The 18,053-nt window shown below is 37.3% G+C and overlaps 1 protein-coding gene across 4 annotated transcripts in view; it reads right to left on the bottom strand.

Annotated features, from left to right (window-relative positions):
- Positions 1-357: 357 nt before the first annotated feature.
- Brca2 (BRCA2, DNA repair associated) overlaps positions 358-18,053 on the bottom strand; it is a 74,084-nt gene continuing 56,388 nt past the window's right edge. For all 4 annotated transcript variants that reach the window (XM_083126528.1, XM_083126526.1, XM_083126527.1 and 1 more), the window contains exons 16-17: positions 5,089-5,274; positions 358-1,355 (exon numbers count right to left, since the gene is read on the bottom strand). In XM_083126528.1, coding sequence (XP_082982654.1) covers positions 783-1,355; positions 5,089-5,274 — 759 coding nt within the window. In that variant the 3' untranslated portion in view covers positions 358-782. The remainder of the gene's footprint in view (positions 1,356-5,088; positions 5,275-18,053) is intronic.

Here is an 18,053-nt window from a genome sequence, read left to right as displayed (position 1 = left end):
TTTCCATGTATACTGAAATCTACCTGTAAAAATAAAATCTTGCGTGTTAGAGCATTTTTTTGTTATTTTTGAATTCAGCACACTTGTTTCCATAAGAGGCAATTTATTTCGCTCTGGAGGCAAAAAAAAAATATTTCATTTGTTCCCTAGTGTAATCATACAGCATTTCACAGATATTTATATCTGAGGCTATTCCATCTCTTCTAGCTAAAGAGAATGTTTCCATGTTCAAACAAATATAGCTGTCACCAGTAGTATTAGAAATATAAAAATGGAATTTTCTAAACTGGAAACAAGGAAGGGTAAGACAACTTACACATGCAGAAAAACGAAGAGAATTTTTAATAATCTAGGAACTTTATCTTGCATTCTGAACATATGGAGAGACCCTTACAGAAAGTATAAGTAATTCATTACGAAAAATAAAAGATAACACACATTAGAAAATATATATGCTAATACTTCTTGTATACACAGTTCTGTACAATTCTTATCCAAGTAGTTGCATTATTACAAACACTGAAAGGAAAGTAAACTTATCTTACATACAGTGGAAAGAAATCTTTTGTTATAAATGTAAGGCACGACACTACATTATGCCTATCACAGTCATATTTGTACATAAATCTCTTACATGAGAGCACCTACATAATAATTATCACAGCTTCAATCAATACCCATTCATTGACAAGGTCTTACAGATGCATTAACCTTGCAAGAAAGCAGACGTAGCATGTAAAGGACCATTTTCTGCTACAAAAATAATCAAGATGCTTTAGCAATCATCCTGGTTCAAATTCCAAGTCTAAAGGTGGGCTGTCTTCTTGGACACTGGTTTTGTTTGCTGTTGCTCTTGTATTAACCACGTCTTGCTTTTTCGTTTCTTCATTATCTTTAACTGGAAGCTTAAACTTCTTCCTCACGCTCCTTGTTACTTTTCCCAACACAGGCACTACAGGTGATGGCATACCGTATGATTCTAATTGCTTAATTCTTTTTTTCACATCTTCCGACACTCGTTCTGCAGGAGAATCTGGCATTATATCACTTCTCACTAAAGCTGCATTGTTTTTGCTTGCTGATTGAATGGTAGACACTGGTGAATTCCATTTGGAAGTATCGCACATTGTTCTGTGACTTATTTTCCTGCCTAGTGTCGGTGCACTGTGACTGCCTAGAGTCCTGTTAGGAACTCTTAACCCTTGTCCTGGTGTCTGAACTGGCGGTAGGTGTGCTCGTGCAAGAAAAGGTGACACTGAATTCCTAAATGACCTTCCAGCATTCTCGGGGTTCGGCTTGCCACTTAAAACCAGTGAAATCTTCTCTTGACATGTCGTCACAAATTCTTCCAGTTCCTGTAAAATAAAAAAATATAAAGTTTAGAACTGAGCTGATAACACTTTCAACTGATCAATGCAGATAGATCCCCTTAACGATTCCCACCAATAATGTCACTTCAACATTGGAACAATTTATAGCTCAGAATAATAAATCATAAATTAGTGTCCACTATATATTTTATTAACAGCACATTAATCATTTTATATCATGCAGCATTTCACAATCTTCTTATTTGGATCACCAGACCCTTACAGGAGTGCTCCAAGCTGGAGCAGCGAAGTATCGTGAGATTTTTGTTGAGTGAAGGCGTGAAACAGATAGAAATTCATTGCCGCATGACAGTTCAGTACGGTGACAACTGTATGAGTTGATCACAAGTGTGCGAGTGGGCTGAGAAGTTCAAACAGGGCATAACCAGTGTTGAAGTTTCTCTGCGTCCAGGTCGTTCTGTCACTGCAGTCATGGAAAGGAATGTCAGAAACGTCATGTTAACTTTGTTTTCAATTCTTGAACATTACATGCCCAGAGGTCAGAATGTAAACAATACCATCTACTTCAACCCTTTGCATGAAAAACTGAAACCAGCCATTCTGCAGGGACGACATGGTCTGGTGTCCACTGGGGTGCTTTTGCTCCATGACAATGCGACACCACACACTGCCAATGTCACATTGTCTACCATCGAGGACCTAAAGTTTGAGTGCTTACTCCACCCTCCATATTCGCCTGATCTTGCAACTTCCGATTTACACACCTTTGGCCCACTGAAAGATGCACTAAATGGATTGAGGTTCCAGAATGACGACAAAGTCCAGTCGGCGGTGCATGAGTAGTTACGAACGCATCCAAAGTATATTTTTTTCCTGTGAAATCAGTGCCCTTATCAAGTGCTGGCGTAGGTGCATTGAACTAGGAGGGACTATGTTGAAACATAGTATATATTTCTGGTTATATATTGAATGAGCCGTGTATTCATTTATCATTATAATATATTCAGTAAAGTTCAGTACAAACTGGATATATGTCATTCCTCCTCTTTGGCGCTAAGTTGTTGCCATATCTGATATTAAACAAATGAAAAGCAGCGTGTATTTACGCTTTGGCTATGCATTTTGTTCTCCCTCCTGTCAATGACAAAAGATGGCCTTTTCTTTTCAGTAGTGATAAATAAGACAGGCAAAGGGAAGTCAGGTGCACATAAAAGCACATGCAATGATTAAGTACATTTTTGAGAATTCTAAGAGGTAAATCCCATCACATTGCATGCATTGAAATAGGTGAAAATAAAAAATTGCACTTTTCTTAACAATTTGAACAGACAGTGTTCTGGTTAACATTATCCCTAGCGGCAATTCTTTTTGCATAGTATTTGCATTATCTTTCCCTGGGAAAAATTCACATGCTTTCAACGGATTGATAAATTTCACTTGATTGGGAATACTCTGGTGACATGGGCATCCGGAAAGGGGGTGAAGGCATGCCTCCCCCCTGGAAAATGAAAGTCAATCAAAAATGATGTATTTCACACATATAATTTCATTTTAGCCACAATAATATGTGTTAATTATTGCATGAACACCATAAATTCAAATTTAAGCAAGGTTTTCTTAGGGAACAACACTATTTTTGGGGAAAATGTGCCTGAAAAAAAAAAATACCTTCCTTGCCCCTTCCTGGTAAAATTCCTGCGGACGTTCATGTCTGGTGATACTGATGATTAAACTTGAACTCACACTTTCTGATATCGATACACTGACACTGCAATTCGTTTAGCCCTAATAACGTAACTTCATCAGCATTAGCGAAAATGTCTCTTGCCCACTTGGTGACAAATTGTATCGTTCTTCTTTGTAGCTAATCAGTGGTGATTTATTCATTCTAGTTTTTGGACTTTTAACCACTGTTATTTTTTAAAAGAGAATAACCTACGTTTAGGAGGCTGAATCTGCCTTCTTAGGGTACCGTGTAGTAGTCCGTTAGATCATATAAATGGTTGCCTTGGAGCAACCGATCAGCCAACCCAGCCTAGAGATCAGACCAATATGGACACCATTAGTCAGAAACTTTTCCAAAAAAACAATAGATGACAGCACTACATCAACGCATCCACATGTCATACATTTACCCACAGAACACAACATAAACACTAAAAAATAGTGAACAAATTGTACAAAAATACAAACCACAAATATCATAAACAACAACGGGACCAGGGTACACAATTCGGACACTATCCCTCCACACATACAAGATCTCGTGCATAGTCTCTATAGACTATTCATATACATTGCACACCAACCCCACTTTCTGTGAACATGCAATCTGGGGCGGTCCAGTCCCCGGGGATCAAGGTGGAAACCTTACAGTGCCACACGAAGCCTTGATCGTGACCTTGACGTGGTCATCTGACGAAGTGGAGCCAGGGCCACTGATAATCCTACCTGGCAACTTTTTGTATATAGAGGTCCTTGTGACCGACAGACACGGTGGAGGCTAGGCCACCAAAAATAGTCCTCCAAGGCAACCATTTATATGATCTAACAGACTACACGCTACCCTGAAGACGGAGCCTCCGGAACGTAGGTAAATCTCTTTTAAAAAATAAGTGGTTAAAAGTCCAAAAACTAGAATGAACTGAATCATGTTTCAATCAAAATTTCATTTCCAAAAGTTCTGAGTTCAAATCATGGTGATAACTTGGCTTTGTTCTTTCCTATTTTCATCCACAGAAGTAGAAATACAAAGAACAAAACTATAGTGAAAGAAAATGATGAAAAAAAAATACTAGGACTGAACTGATACCACTTTGAGTTTGTTTTTGAGTTCACTTTATGCACGAAAAAGGCTAATTGGGACTGGCCTTACAGTGTAAAGCCACTATTTGCCTCCACCAGGTATCAAACCAGAGACTTCTTGATTACAAGGTGATGATGTTATGACTATGCCATCGGGGAGGTGCAATATACTATTTTGAACAAAAACTGATGCTGACATTCTTCCCAGTCCTCACTGATGGTGATGCTTGAAAATTAATCAAAATATTAGGGATGGGACCGATTAATCGGTACTCTATCGTTATCGGCTGATATAGGTGTATCGGTTTAATGGTAAAATTACAGATTATTTTACAGATCCGATATATCGATAAATGTCTTATAATTTAGTGCAAAATTCTGCCATTTTGTTGTAATTTTTATGGATAATCTCCATGCCCTTCTTTCTAAAAAAAAAAAAGTAAATGTCTAAATATTCAACTTCAATTTTTGCACTGCAGTCACCTGGAAACACACATTTATTAAGGAGATCAATGAACATTTCAGGTTCTTCAAGGACCATTTCTAATTTTATATTGGATCGGTCGAATATCGATTATTATCTGTATCTGTAAATTTTATATCAGTACTTTATCGGTATCAGCCAAAATTCCATATTGGCCCATCCCTACAAAATATTAACATTTAATATGTAAGTATTCCACTACAATGATGTGCATCAATTTACCAAATTCGTGCGTAATCAAGAATTACATCGAAATATTAAAATAGCTGTCAATAAATCACAAAACCCATTTTACTGACAATACTGATGCAAAATAAATGAAACCTTCAAATTTTGCATAATTTCCAGGATAGATTCTGCAGCAGTTTTTCAGATGGTGCAAAATACCCAAACTTCTGACAAGTATTGGCTGATAGCAGTGAATGAATGCCAATTGGTACCTTCCAATAGGCTCTGCCCTAAAAGTACCTTTCCAATCTCCTGCTGAAAAGCTTCCATTGCAGCCTGCAGATGCTTCTCTCGAGGGTTCCGGGAGAATATGGTGAATTCTGAAGCGTAAGCACATGGAAATTTCCACGAGGCACTCTGTCTCCATTGCAGGTTGCTTACTGACACTATAGACCTGGGGGTTAAGATATTCTCTGCTCCAAATTCCTATCGAGGTAAAAAAGAAATCTATAGAATCATTTATAGGGGATTAAGCACATGGAAAAAAGACTTGAAAAATTGTAATCAACATCATGTACATATATTCTTAGGTTGGAAGAGATTTATCAATATTCTATTAATTGGTATTAATTAATAATTTAGTGCACAATTCGGCCATGTTGTGTTTATGTGTACAAAACTTTAAATCAGATTCCCTTGTTCTGTAAATTTCTAAGTATGTAGTTTCTTCACTTCTCCAGTAGCAGAACAAATTATATGCTTTTTTGCAAGTTACACAGTTTTTTTATGTATATCTGAAAAAAGTTAATTTTAACCATGTTTGTGCATGAATTTAATGTGGTGTACCGAGAAGACTTTTGCAATTTATAACACTTTTCTGCCATATCTGACTAATCTTAGGAAGGAGAATGAATGGTGATTACATGAATCCCAATATCCACTCCATATCTTGAACCCAAAACCTTTGGTCTTTTCCTAAGGCAAATCCCATAGTAGTCACCTGGTTCCACACATTAATTATGGAAATGACTTTTGTACTGGATCCATAATAGTAGTGGCAAAATTTTCATATTGAATTATACACAGTATTAATACAGTGGAACCTCGATTTTACGTTTTTTCAGGGGACCGAGTCGAAAGAACTTAAAATGTGGGAAAATGTAAAATTTGGGAATATTTTCTAGCATTTTGATCCATTGGGGCTATGAACACTGAATGTATAATGTGGGAAAATGTAACATCAGGGTTGCACTGTATTCATTTGGTTCCAGGAAAATATCACAACACAAGAAGGTGGTGTCACTAGATAGTGGCAAAAGATCTCAGGCTAAAAAGAAAGAAGGAAAAGAAAATAAACATGAAACATTTATAAATATTTGACAACTACTGCTTGAAACTTGAATATACTGGACTAATGTTCAATTGCCTGTTTCTTGGTGAAAGTGTTGTCAACACATGGTGTGAGTTATCATTTTACCTCTACTTTTTGATAACACCATTAAGCCTTGTTTCCATAATTATGAAAAACTAAATATGCTGACCAAGGCAGTAATTTATTTTATTAAAAACATAAACTAAACGTAACGTTTCAACCTTCTAAGGTCTTCTTCAGACACTGTATCAAGTACAAAAGTAACAAGATACAAAAATATACATACAAACATTACTCCCTCCAGACTATTAGAAAGTTGTTCTGGAACTTTCTAGCAGGTGGCTTTCCCTTGTCAACTATACTTTCACCTAAAAGGCTAAACATATTTACTTCCATATAGAATGTGGTTGCACTTTTTATCTCACGCTCTTTTTCCTTCATTTTTCTTCCTTCTCCTCTCCTCTTTCTCTCTTGTCCTATCCACTCTTTCTTTCTTTTGTACTTGATACAGTGTCTGAAGAAGACCTTGCTAGAAGGTTGAAACGTTAAGTTTAGTTTATGTTTTTAATAAATAAATTACTGCCTTGGTCAGCATATTTAGTTTTTCTCTACTTTTTGCACCCCTTTTCCACCTAAGTTGATTGGATGATCAGAATGAATGATGAAATAGATGATGGGATAAAGATGCATCCATATTTGACCTAGAACTTGAAGCACATGATGTTAACCATGTGAGCAGCATGTGAGATATATATATTTAAAAAAATTATTACATTATTAATATAAAAGCTGAGCCAGAAGAAGGGTATGGTCCAAAAAATCTATTGCAACAGAATAAATTTTCATCGCTAAAAGTGCTTTCAGACTGAAGCAACATGTCGCATGCCTCAGTAATCAATGCAACTTTTCAAACTGAAACCGACATGGCAAGCTGCACATGTTGCTTGTTGCTTTCATGTCGCTCAGACTGGGTTGTTTTCTTATCATTGTGCATCATGTCACCTTGGTCAGTTGGCAGTACAAGCACAGTGCATGAAATATCGCTAAATTTACTGATACATCAATATGCCTATATTGGGTGATACTGATAGAGTACCGATCAATCTGTCCCATCCCTAATATTTATATTTTCCAACGTTGCTTTTCTGCTCCTTCCGGATATTTTGGATGAAGATAAGTGACTGTGGAGATAAGGGTTTTCTAAATTGAACGATGCAATTATATACCGATAAAAGCAATAGTTGGGTTGTGCGACATTCAGTTGGTCATGTGGATGTGGCTGTCAAATTTTATTTCATGTAACAAACCGTAGGTCATTTGGAATATTTAATTTAATGAGTTTGCTTTACTTAAACAAAAACATGCTTTGATGGAACAGGTTTTGTTCTTTGAGAATTGGTTAAAACATTAGAAATTATTTGTATTATTAATTTTTCTTGATAGGCAACAAATTCATTAAATAACAACCTCTGCTAAGATCCATTTTCACTTCAGCATCCTATCAATGCACATAATTTAAAACAAGAATTTTTGGATTTTGAACTCCCCCCCCCCAGTTGATGCCTAATTGATAGAGGCATGCATATTTCGTTTTTGACGAAAACACAAAATGTGAAATAACACATTGCCATGTTAATTTTTCATGTTCTATTTAGTCACGAAATGATGCGAAATAAACTACAAAACGTGAAATAGACCCTTAGAGTTTATTTACTGACGCGGCACTCTGAAGTTTGAATTATCCTGCGAGTTATGTAATTCACAGGAAATTGATCAATTCTGCTGTAAATGTTTGAGAAGCAAAAATGGACCGCTGCATACAGAAATAAACTTAATACTCTGTTAACTACATAAATGTGCTATTAGGGAGGATATGTTTATTTTGTGTAATAAATGCAGTTTTTAAATTAAATTTAGGATTATATTCACTAATTATGATCCGATTTTTCACTGCTATAACACCAAAATTATATTTTATTTTCAGCTTTTGAACCTGAAATTGACTCTGCTTTTGTACCGAAATCTTGCTTTTTTATTCACCAAAAATATGTTCCTCTACTAATTGAACATAACAAATATCAGTCATGTAACAATTGATAACATCAATTGTAGATATAAATAATGAAAGTAATGATGAGCATAGCAATGCTTGCATTGAACATTCAGCAACAATCAAGGACTGTAGCTATGCAACTACACAGAAACTGAGATTGAATCAACTCCATACCGAGGTACAGATGATGAATCTTTCTTTCAGATAAGGTAAAACTATCCTTCTTTAGGTTTTCTTACAGGCCAATGAAGAGACCGGCGTATTTGTAAGTGAGATCCAATCAGCTGTGCTGAAATCCTATTAGGTTTTCGATAGAGCACAGGCTTTTTTATGTTACTGGTGACAGTTGATATTTGAGTCTAATCTCTTTATTTTCAGCCCCTCTTTCACTAAAATTGATTTTATTGGTGAAATAACTTGAGAGTTAACTAATGACAAATCTGCTGATTTCAAAATATTTTCCCTTTCTCTTTTGTTCGAGTCTAGACACCAGTACCAACAACATATCTGTCTATGTATCTTTCCTATTTAGGTATAATACCTGATGATAAGACTGAACTGCTCTACGACAAAATAAGTTACATAAGCTTCGATAAAACTAGACTAAAAGTGAATAATCGCATCTTGTCCCACAATTACCGTATTTGCCAGCGTATAAAACACCCTCCTTTTTTGTGGACATTTTTTTAGGAAAAACCTTTATAACTGAATATTATAATTAATTTACAGTATTTGAAATATAAAGTAAAATAGATCTACTTTCAACTAATAACTTACCTAATCTAACTAGGAAAGAATACATTTTAATCGTCTTCATCAAAACCCAGACATTCATCTCTAGAACTAATGGGACACTTCTTAAATGATGTAGGCACTGTTTTAGTTTTCACAGCATCTCATGAAGCTTTGACCATTCAGAAACTTGTGAAATGGTAGGCCTCTTCCTTCTTCCTTATGGTGCAGCCTGAGTATTGTGCACAAGATGCACCCTGCCTTTCAGACCTTTTTTAAAGGAAAAAAGTGCGCATTTACGCTTGCAAATACGGTATTGATTTTTAAACGATATTCAACGTAGACTCACAAATGTGAGAACTATAATGCATGTTTGTGATGGTGTGAAGCGAAATTCTAAGAGAAATGATATGCTTCGAAATACCATATTGAGTCGAAACTTGTGTAGGGTGAAACAGCGATTGTTGTCTTATCAGTTTAATTATCTCCTGTGTTCGGGGTATCTAAATATTTATTAATAGGGAGGTTTACTCAAAAGAAGTATGACACATTAACAAGTAAGGATTGATCTTCCTGTTGGGTAGGTTCCTGGCTGAAATGACTTGTTCCCTGACACTAAGAGGAAAATAGAGAAGAGGAGACTGAACACTATGTACTGAGTTCAAACCCTCGACTTCACGATCACTTGTCCATCAAGGTACGAACTCATCTAAAGCAAAGTCGATTAAATTGGTTGAACAATTGGCTAGCTTTAATGAAATTAGGGATTTAGATTTGTGGTTAAAGCTATTTACTCCTTGTAAACAGGAGTTTCTGAGTTCAATACTGGCGAGGAAGAAGGGATTTGTTGTGCGGAGAGCAAGTAAAACTGTAGTGCCACTCCCGAAAAGCATATGTCCATAAAAGTGGATAAATGTGGCCATACACTTTCAGGCCATGTAGCTTCTACTCCCTCTAATGCCACGAGCCTACTAATTAGATCAAAAGGGGAGGGAAGGAGGGTGAGATGTTGCCCGTTTGAATAGGACCCTAGCCGAAGTTCCACCACCCCTCCCCGGCGAGATAGTAGGCTAGGGTTGTTCACAAGTTGCAAGAATTAGTCGCGTCACAAGTTGCAACAATTAGTCGGCTCTTCAACACTTATACCCTTTGCGGAAGAGCTATTGACAGATGAGTTTTGCTGTTTTCTTTTTACTTCCGTAATTTAATGTAGTTCTTTCTTGCTTTTATGCACAAAAATGCTAATCGGGACTGAATCAACAGTTTAAAGTGTTATCACAACCACAAATACCAGCAGCAGGATTCCACACAGGAAAATCGGAGTAGATCGACAACGTGAAATGATATTTGAGTTTGCAAATTACATACAGATGAAATTGGTATGGTTTGTAAAGTAATAAAATTGAATGTTATCAACAAATTCGTATTGTTGTTTCTAAATTTGTGTTAGGTATGTAATCGCAAGGTCGAAGATTCGAACTCTGTAGCAAGTTGTCCTATACGAGGTCTTCCTTTTGTAGGATGCATACATTCCTCATCTTTTTACTGACAGAAAATGTACATCGTCTTGTATTTGTATTTTTGTTAGTTTTACGTTGCTTTTCCACCACTTTTGGCTAATTCCGATGAGAATGAACGATGTTAAAATTATAATGATAATATTCATTTCTAGGCAGGGACTCGAACCCATACCTTTTGGTTGGGAGATCAAAACGTACCAAGGCGACTGAATGCATCGAATTGACTGAAAGATTGGAAGTATTTTGGTGCAAATTAATGTTATTTCAATTTGAAGTGTACTGGAAACCTATAACCCTTGCATACTTAAGCAATCGTTGATGTTAGTAGAAGGTGACAGGGTATTGTGATCTGTCCCTTGGTGTGAGATTTTTCCTCACTGGGGAACTTAGTTTGAATAAATATTTATTATCACGATGTTACTGCATATACCATAGTTTTTAAGTTCGTTATCCTTATTCGATTTTGTTTATTTAAAAATAAGATACTTTATAAGCAAAATATAACAGGAAACATTGTTTTATCAATATTTCATACAGTGCATTTTCTGCACTTAAACATTTCCTACATCGTCGTTGAAATACTAATTCTTCCCCGAAGAAAACTCTTATTTAGAAATCAAGTATGATGGATATATTGTGCTCTATTATAGGAACAAACGTGTGGTACCTTTAGCAAAGAGTATTTCCCTTCTATTTGCATATGTTTTCATCTTCAATTTTTGACTTCACGAATACGTATGTACCATCTTGACGACTTGCATTTTGTATCAGTTGTAACTCCTTGTAAGCAGGAGTTCCCGATTCGATGCCTACTAAATAGGGGAAATTCTCCTTGTCATGATATTATATAAAACTGTAGCACAACTGCCGAAAAGCACATGTGCATAAAAGTGACCAAATGTGGCCATACACTTTGAGGCTGCATAGCTTCTACTCCATCTAATGCCAAGAGCCTACTAACTCCCACACCACGACCCTAGTAAGAAGATCCACCATCCCTCCCCGGTGCGATAGTAGGCTACGGTTGACAACAAGCGTAAGAATTAGTCGGCTCTTGAAGACTTATACCCCTTCGTGGAAGTAATATTGGTCGATGAGTTTTGCTGTTGCTATATGGGGGATATCTATCGCTGTAATGCCGCTGTGCCAGTATGGTCTTTTTTTAAATCATTTTAATTTATCTTCCATAATTTAATGAATTTCTTTGTTTGCATTCATCCACAAATATACTAATTGGAACTGGACCTACAGGTTAAATGACTGACAGCAGGATTCGAATGCTGAATACCCAATTACAAGACTGCATTGCCTACAGTAATTCAGTCGAAATCCTAAACATTTCCTAATAATTCAAACCTTCTGGTTGAATAGGTACTTGATACGTATTTGGGAAGTCAAAAATTCAGATACGTATTCCCCCTGTACTATGTGTCCATAGTGCTTTCAGATTGCTCGTGGAATTAAACAACATATTCATATTAGTCTTCGTATACCATCCCCCTAATACTTATTCTTAACAGATAGTACCTATGAGTGTAGGTAATGTTCATGATGTTTGCTTCCACCTTACTATAGCAAATTTCCCAAGTTGATAGAATTTCTTAATTAGTAGGATTCTCCTCGCCATTTTGATGACAAGCTCAAACTCTAACATTTATTCCCCCCTAGGGCTGCTTTTGCTTCTTTCAAAATCTCTTTCCTTCAATACAAAACCCTTGCAGACATTACTTTCAAGACGATTAATACTCACAAAGACTTAAACATGAACAGGGTGTCTACCGAAATAACAAATCCACAATTCTTGTCTTTTTTTTTTTTACCTTTCTTTCCTTTTTCTTGACCTTTTTTCTCAACATTTATTTAATCGTCCCCAACTTAGGTATAGCCGGAAATTAAGAAAATATATATTTTAATTTTCAAAAATCCTACCATAAGGCTGATTTAGATGAAAACTGAAGCTGTACTTTAACAAGAGATTCAGATTTGTTTTAACTATTAATGAACGTAAAAAATAATGCATCAGACTTCATCCTGGATGAAGAATGGCCACATTACTTTCATATTTTTATAAAACTTCACACACACAAGAAAGTAATTCTTAAGAAAAATAGTGAACAAATCTTAACCACAATTCAATACAATTTTAGATTTTCAAATATTAAATTTTATCAAATCCCAGTTCAGGTATATAACAATGTAAATTCACTATATAGTGTAAAAAGCAGCAAAAATTCTTGACCACAACCATAATTTCTTGACTTTTTCTTGACCTACCTGTTGCTTTCTTGACATTCTTGATTGTAGACACCCTGTGAAAGAACTTCTAAACAGATATTGCTCGTTCCTTATTTTACATCAGACGATTGTGTTCAACTTCGTTCCTTACTCTTTTGTGTACAATGCTTCATTTTGGGTCTGTCAAGTAACGTGTAGGTTAGATTAAGTGATATCTTGTGTGTTTTTATGTAATATCCTTGCAGACTCAAAACGAAGTTACAAGATTCATTCTATAAGCGTGGATCTTGTTGTACACAGTGCAATCGTCATTCATGTCGAATGTATACATAATCGATATATTTAATCGATTGCAGTTGGTTCTCCGGTGCAAGGCTGTAAGGTGCAAATGGCCTTGCACCCCTCTCCAACTTAAAAAAGAGGCCCTCACAGATGGTAGAGACGTTGACGGCGTTGTGGGGCTTTAAACTGACATCTACCTGCACCAACATTATGCTGCCTTCTCTGTTGAAGGCAAACGTCGTTTACATGTTTTGTAAGCATATGTCGATTGACCTGTTTCCTACAGTGTCATTTCTTGATGGATGCATCTAGTGGCGCCGATGTCAGCAAGACTGAAAAGGATTTCATCTGCTTGTAATGGTAATAAACAAACTTCTGTTGAAGAAGGTATGATTCCTATCCTTGTTAGAGTGCTAGAGTTTAGATAGTAAGGAGCCTTGCGTACTACTGGCAATTTTCGAAAAAATTAACTATACTCTATCTCAGGAAACTCTGGAGCAAACCAACAAAAACAAGTTACTACGCAAGTACTGACTCAAGAGAGCTCGACCAATCAACGCGTGAGAGGGGAATTGCAGCTGTAGTTGCCAGCCATTAGCAGGAGCACCTACTGCTTCGCTCTGTCCACTTGCTTTCTCCCCTTCTCAATCTTTGTACCCAGCCTTGCTTCACAGATCCCTTGGACAGAGTGTATGATATGTGAGAGAATTTGATTGGAATATTCATTTTAACCATTTTAACCTTTGGCATGACGCTTTTGTTGAAAATAACATAGCATATGCATAATACAAATAGGTTCATTAAATATTACAAGTAAACTCATGGACAAATATCATCAGGTTTTTTCTTTAAATTTTGGTTTAAACCCTTGTGCACATACTATGTAACATACTGCCTCCAAACCTATACAGTCAACTCTCGATTCTACGACCCCGGGTATAACGACCCTCTCAAAGTAACGACCCTTTTCCTGGGAACCGTGAAAAATTTAGAAAAAAGTTGAAAATTTTTGGGAAAAAGTTAAAAAATTGAAGGAAATCGGCCGAAAAATGCATTGTTCTTTTCACTCATTCCCTTCACGAGCGCTCTACTGCTCACAATTGGGTCTGAACTAAAAATAGACACCACTACACCATTTTGAGTGATATCCAATAGCACTTGACCTCTGCTCTCCTCCCCTCCCTCAAGTGCACCAATGTTACCCTGCAACCCAACAACGTGCCAGGCTTGTTTTGCCACTCTTGCTCTTGGATACGCGAGAAGAGAAGTCTGTCCAGCTCTGACCTAGAGTTCAGAAGGTTCCCGTGAGTGAGCAACTCTTGGCCTTGTAGCCGACAACTTCTGGTAACCGCTTTCATTCAAAACGTGTTCCTTTTTCCCTGTAACACTTCATAAAAAAGCGAAACTGTTAGAGATAATCAAAACCACATAGGCCAACTAAAGATCGTCAACCCACTTAATGCGTTGTCATCCAGGTTTCCATAAAAGTTTACTTCGATCTTATGTGCATCATAATCCCACTTCATACATTTTCCTAATTGTGTCGATGTCGTAATATCTGCCAAAAAATTGTTCCGTTGGCTGACTGACTTCTCCCTCTTTTCCTGTCAGCAAACATGGGGGGAGGGGGGGGCAATGCCGATTGTTTCAGCCACGATTTTCTTGCTCGTGTGTGCACACGGGCTGATTACAGGCGAGGGTGGAAGTGGACCCACCCCTATTCCTTTCCTTTGATGTCTGAAATGGGGCAACCAGTTCTGGATATATTCTTGAAAACGAACAAAACCCATACAACAAGTAAAAAAAAATGTGGCCCTCTATCCTTTCCCCAGCTCATTCTCCACCACTGGTGTGCACGGCAATGTTGATAATTGCAGAATTCAGGCCCTATTTTTTTTTTATGCTGTTGTCTGCATAGGAAATATTGCCCGTATTATTGTCTGGTGCATGGTAAAACGTAAAGCAAGGGTCATTTCTTTCTTTCTTTACACTGCTGTTAAAAGTTCCATCTTATTTTTCTCTTCCGCCACCTGTTGCTCGAACTTCCAGCCAGTCTCCTTGTTTTTACGCTGCACCTGGTGCCAGTGTTTTGTCTAGCATCTTGCTTGCTGATAACAGCAATGACTCATCCAGCGCGAAGGAGAAAGTTATTGTTTTGAATCTCGCAAAGCTGTCTGAAATTCGATCTCCAGAAAGGAAAACAAGAGTTAAAACAACTTCATGTTCTGCGCCTTCTGTTCTGATAAGCAAAACTGTATATTTAATTCGCATCATCCTTTTCCTCAGAACAATTCATGTGAAGAAGGAAAAAAAAAAATGTTCAGTGTAGGAATGTTCGCTGGGACCGATTAAAAAGACATTATTCAAGGGGAAAACTTTTGGAGGAATGGGTGTTTGACATCGAGAATAGTCCTGAATCCAACATTAAATCGATTAACGTGAGAGTAAATAACGATCTACCATTTTGATATGTGAAAATTCACAGGTTCATAAAGCTTGTTTTAAGTTCATTTTATGCTGATGGGCTAATCGGGACTAAATATACAGTTTACAGTGAAATTCAATTCCAAACCTGAATGATTATCGACTGCGATGCTGTTTAATGACGTGTCCTAGTTAGAATACGCACTGGGTGAAAACAGATCGCAAGTTGCGCGTTTCCTTTTTCACTCTGGATTACAATGCAAGTCAAGGAAGGAGTTTGGACTGCTGCCTTGAATAAGGGGGGGGGGGGGTGAATGAAGTTGGTTCAAGCAAATAAAACGTGACTTTTTTTTAACGATGTATTTTACACTGCCGAACCAGAACGAAATTTACAGCCCCGCCCTTTTTTTTTGTGCCTAGAACGGTTGTGTTGTTTCTCCGGAGAGATTTAATTTTACCAGTTAATCTTGTAACAGGCAATGCTCCAGTAGACCCATATGAAATCCAACATTCATTCTGCCAGATATCTCCCGACTTTTGCTGGCGCCAGTCTGACTGGTGTCAAGATTCTTCAAGTTTCGCTTGCAATAAGCGAGTTATTGTTTTCCTTTCCATAGGTCTCAGTGCAAACGGGTTTCTCATGAACTAGAATTGTAAGAATTTCCTGGGAGAGCAACGACGGTGCACAATTGAAAGAAAGTAACATTATTTTAAATCCTTTTTTATGAAAACGTTTTCATGTTCTATTTTCCTTCTCACAACACGTCATGTGCGTAACAGGTTGTATAACTACCAGGATACATGGTGTTACCATCTCCTAGGCATCTTTATGTCCGTTTGAGCTCCGTTTAAGATGAAATTGGTGCAAATTCCAATAACGACTCCTTCGAAACAACGACCCTTTTCCCGGGAACTGTGAAAGGTTGTTGTATCGAGAGTTGACTGTAGTTTGAAAATTCACTCTCTTGCACAGGATATGTGCTTACTGTGAGGAGGGGGGAGGGGGACAAGTCACACATGCCCCCAAAATTTCTCAAAATGTATCAATCTGCACTGCCACCAATATATATTTGAAATTGGCACTAATGTTGCACAGTAAGTGAAAAACTTTGATTTTGTCTTGATGAAGAAGGTGTTGTCAGACAATTAAATTTCTGGCAGATCACTGAGTGTCCCTCAAATTGGACAATTTAACTCCCTCTCTCATTTTAACTCAACGGGGTCTCGGCTTGCCTAGGGCAGAAAGGGTCCTGTTTGAAGGTTAAAGTAAACATTTCCAATGCAATTTTTCAGCAACTTAGTTTGAAGAGAAATTTGGTGAGAGAGAGAGAAAATATAAGAAAATTTCAGTGTTGTGTCATAATTACAATTCCTATTGTGTCAGTGCTTAACTAGTAATTCATATGAACGTCATGGCTCAATATAAATGTACTAAATCTTACATAATCGTTTTATGTTATTTCATTGCTGTTATTATTATTCTATCCAGGATAACAGACAATAAGGTTATGCTATAATACCAGATTTTAAAAATAGAATGATCCAATAGCTTAAAATAGCTATTTTACAGCATATTTCGCACCATGATAAACCAATGCACATCTTGTTTACACACACATTGGAATCTTGAAGCCACCATCACTGAAATAGCCCTGAAACATGGCTACATAAAAGCACAACAACAAGCAGTAAAGTGGAAATACAGGTCAGGCACCCTACCCAGCCACAATCAACCTCCAACGGCAAATATAAATGGTTTGCCTTCCCCTACCATCCATCCCACCACATCCAACTGCATATCCAAAGCCCTTCTTTCCTATGACATCAAAGTAGCGCACAAACCCAATGCCAAAATAGCTGATAAACTAAACAAACACAAACGGTACTTCCTCTCCCCACTTGATAACCCAGGTGTTTATGATGCAGAGTGCGAGTGCAAGGCACATTACATCGGCAGGTCCATCAGATCTGTCAATTAAAGAATCCAACAACACCTAACAGATGCAAGAAAAGCCTAACCCACTACTGGTCTTGCTAAACACATCAAATACAATAGCCATAAAATACAAGCACACCGCCCACACACTCGTAGACACAAAAATCAAAGAAACACATGCCATAATGCACTTCCCACATTAGCTAAACATTGATAGCGGATACATGGATTCTCCTACTACAACAGTTAGCGCCAGGAAATAGCAGACGACACGGACGCAGACGTACAGTTAACAACAGCGCACCTAATGGCAGCCGGAGAACTACGAACAATAGAAGCATGCCAAGAACAGTACAATGAGTTCCAATGAGGAAGGTGGCAGTGGGCACTGAAATTAATAGAACAAATGTGCATCCACATTACATGCCAAAGTTTCGTTTAACCCACTGTAAGTGTTTCCAACCTAAAAGAAAAGTATCAAGATAATAAAAAAAAAAACAGGAATTTTGTAATCAGCTGCATGGTCGATATATCGACCAAAATAGGAGTAGCACCTTATATTCGATAGTCGACAGATATATCAACCAAAATACGACTAAAGGTTAAAATGCCCAGCCACCGAGTATGCCTGGAGCCAAGCTGCAGGATCAACGTACCCTAACACCTAAATCCTGCAATCAGCTCCCCCCTAAAAAATAATGCATTTATTCC

This window comes from Lepisma saccharinum, chromosome 8, assembly GCF_977018435.1.
Source record: "Lepisma saccharinum chromosome 8, izLepSacc3.1, whole genome shotgun sequence".
Classification (NCBI taxonomy): domain Eukaryota; kingdom Metazoa; phylum Arthropoda; class Insecta; order Zygentoma; family Lepismatidae; genus Lepisma; species Lepisma saccharinum.
The sequence above is the reverse complement of the archived record's forward strand: the minus strand, read 5'-3'. Positions and strand labels throughout refer to the sequence as shown.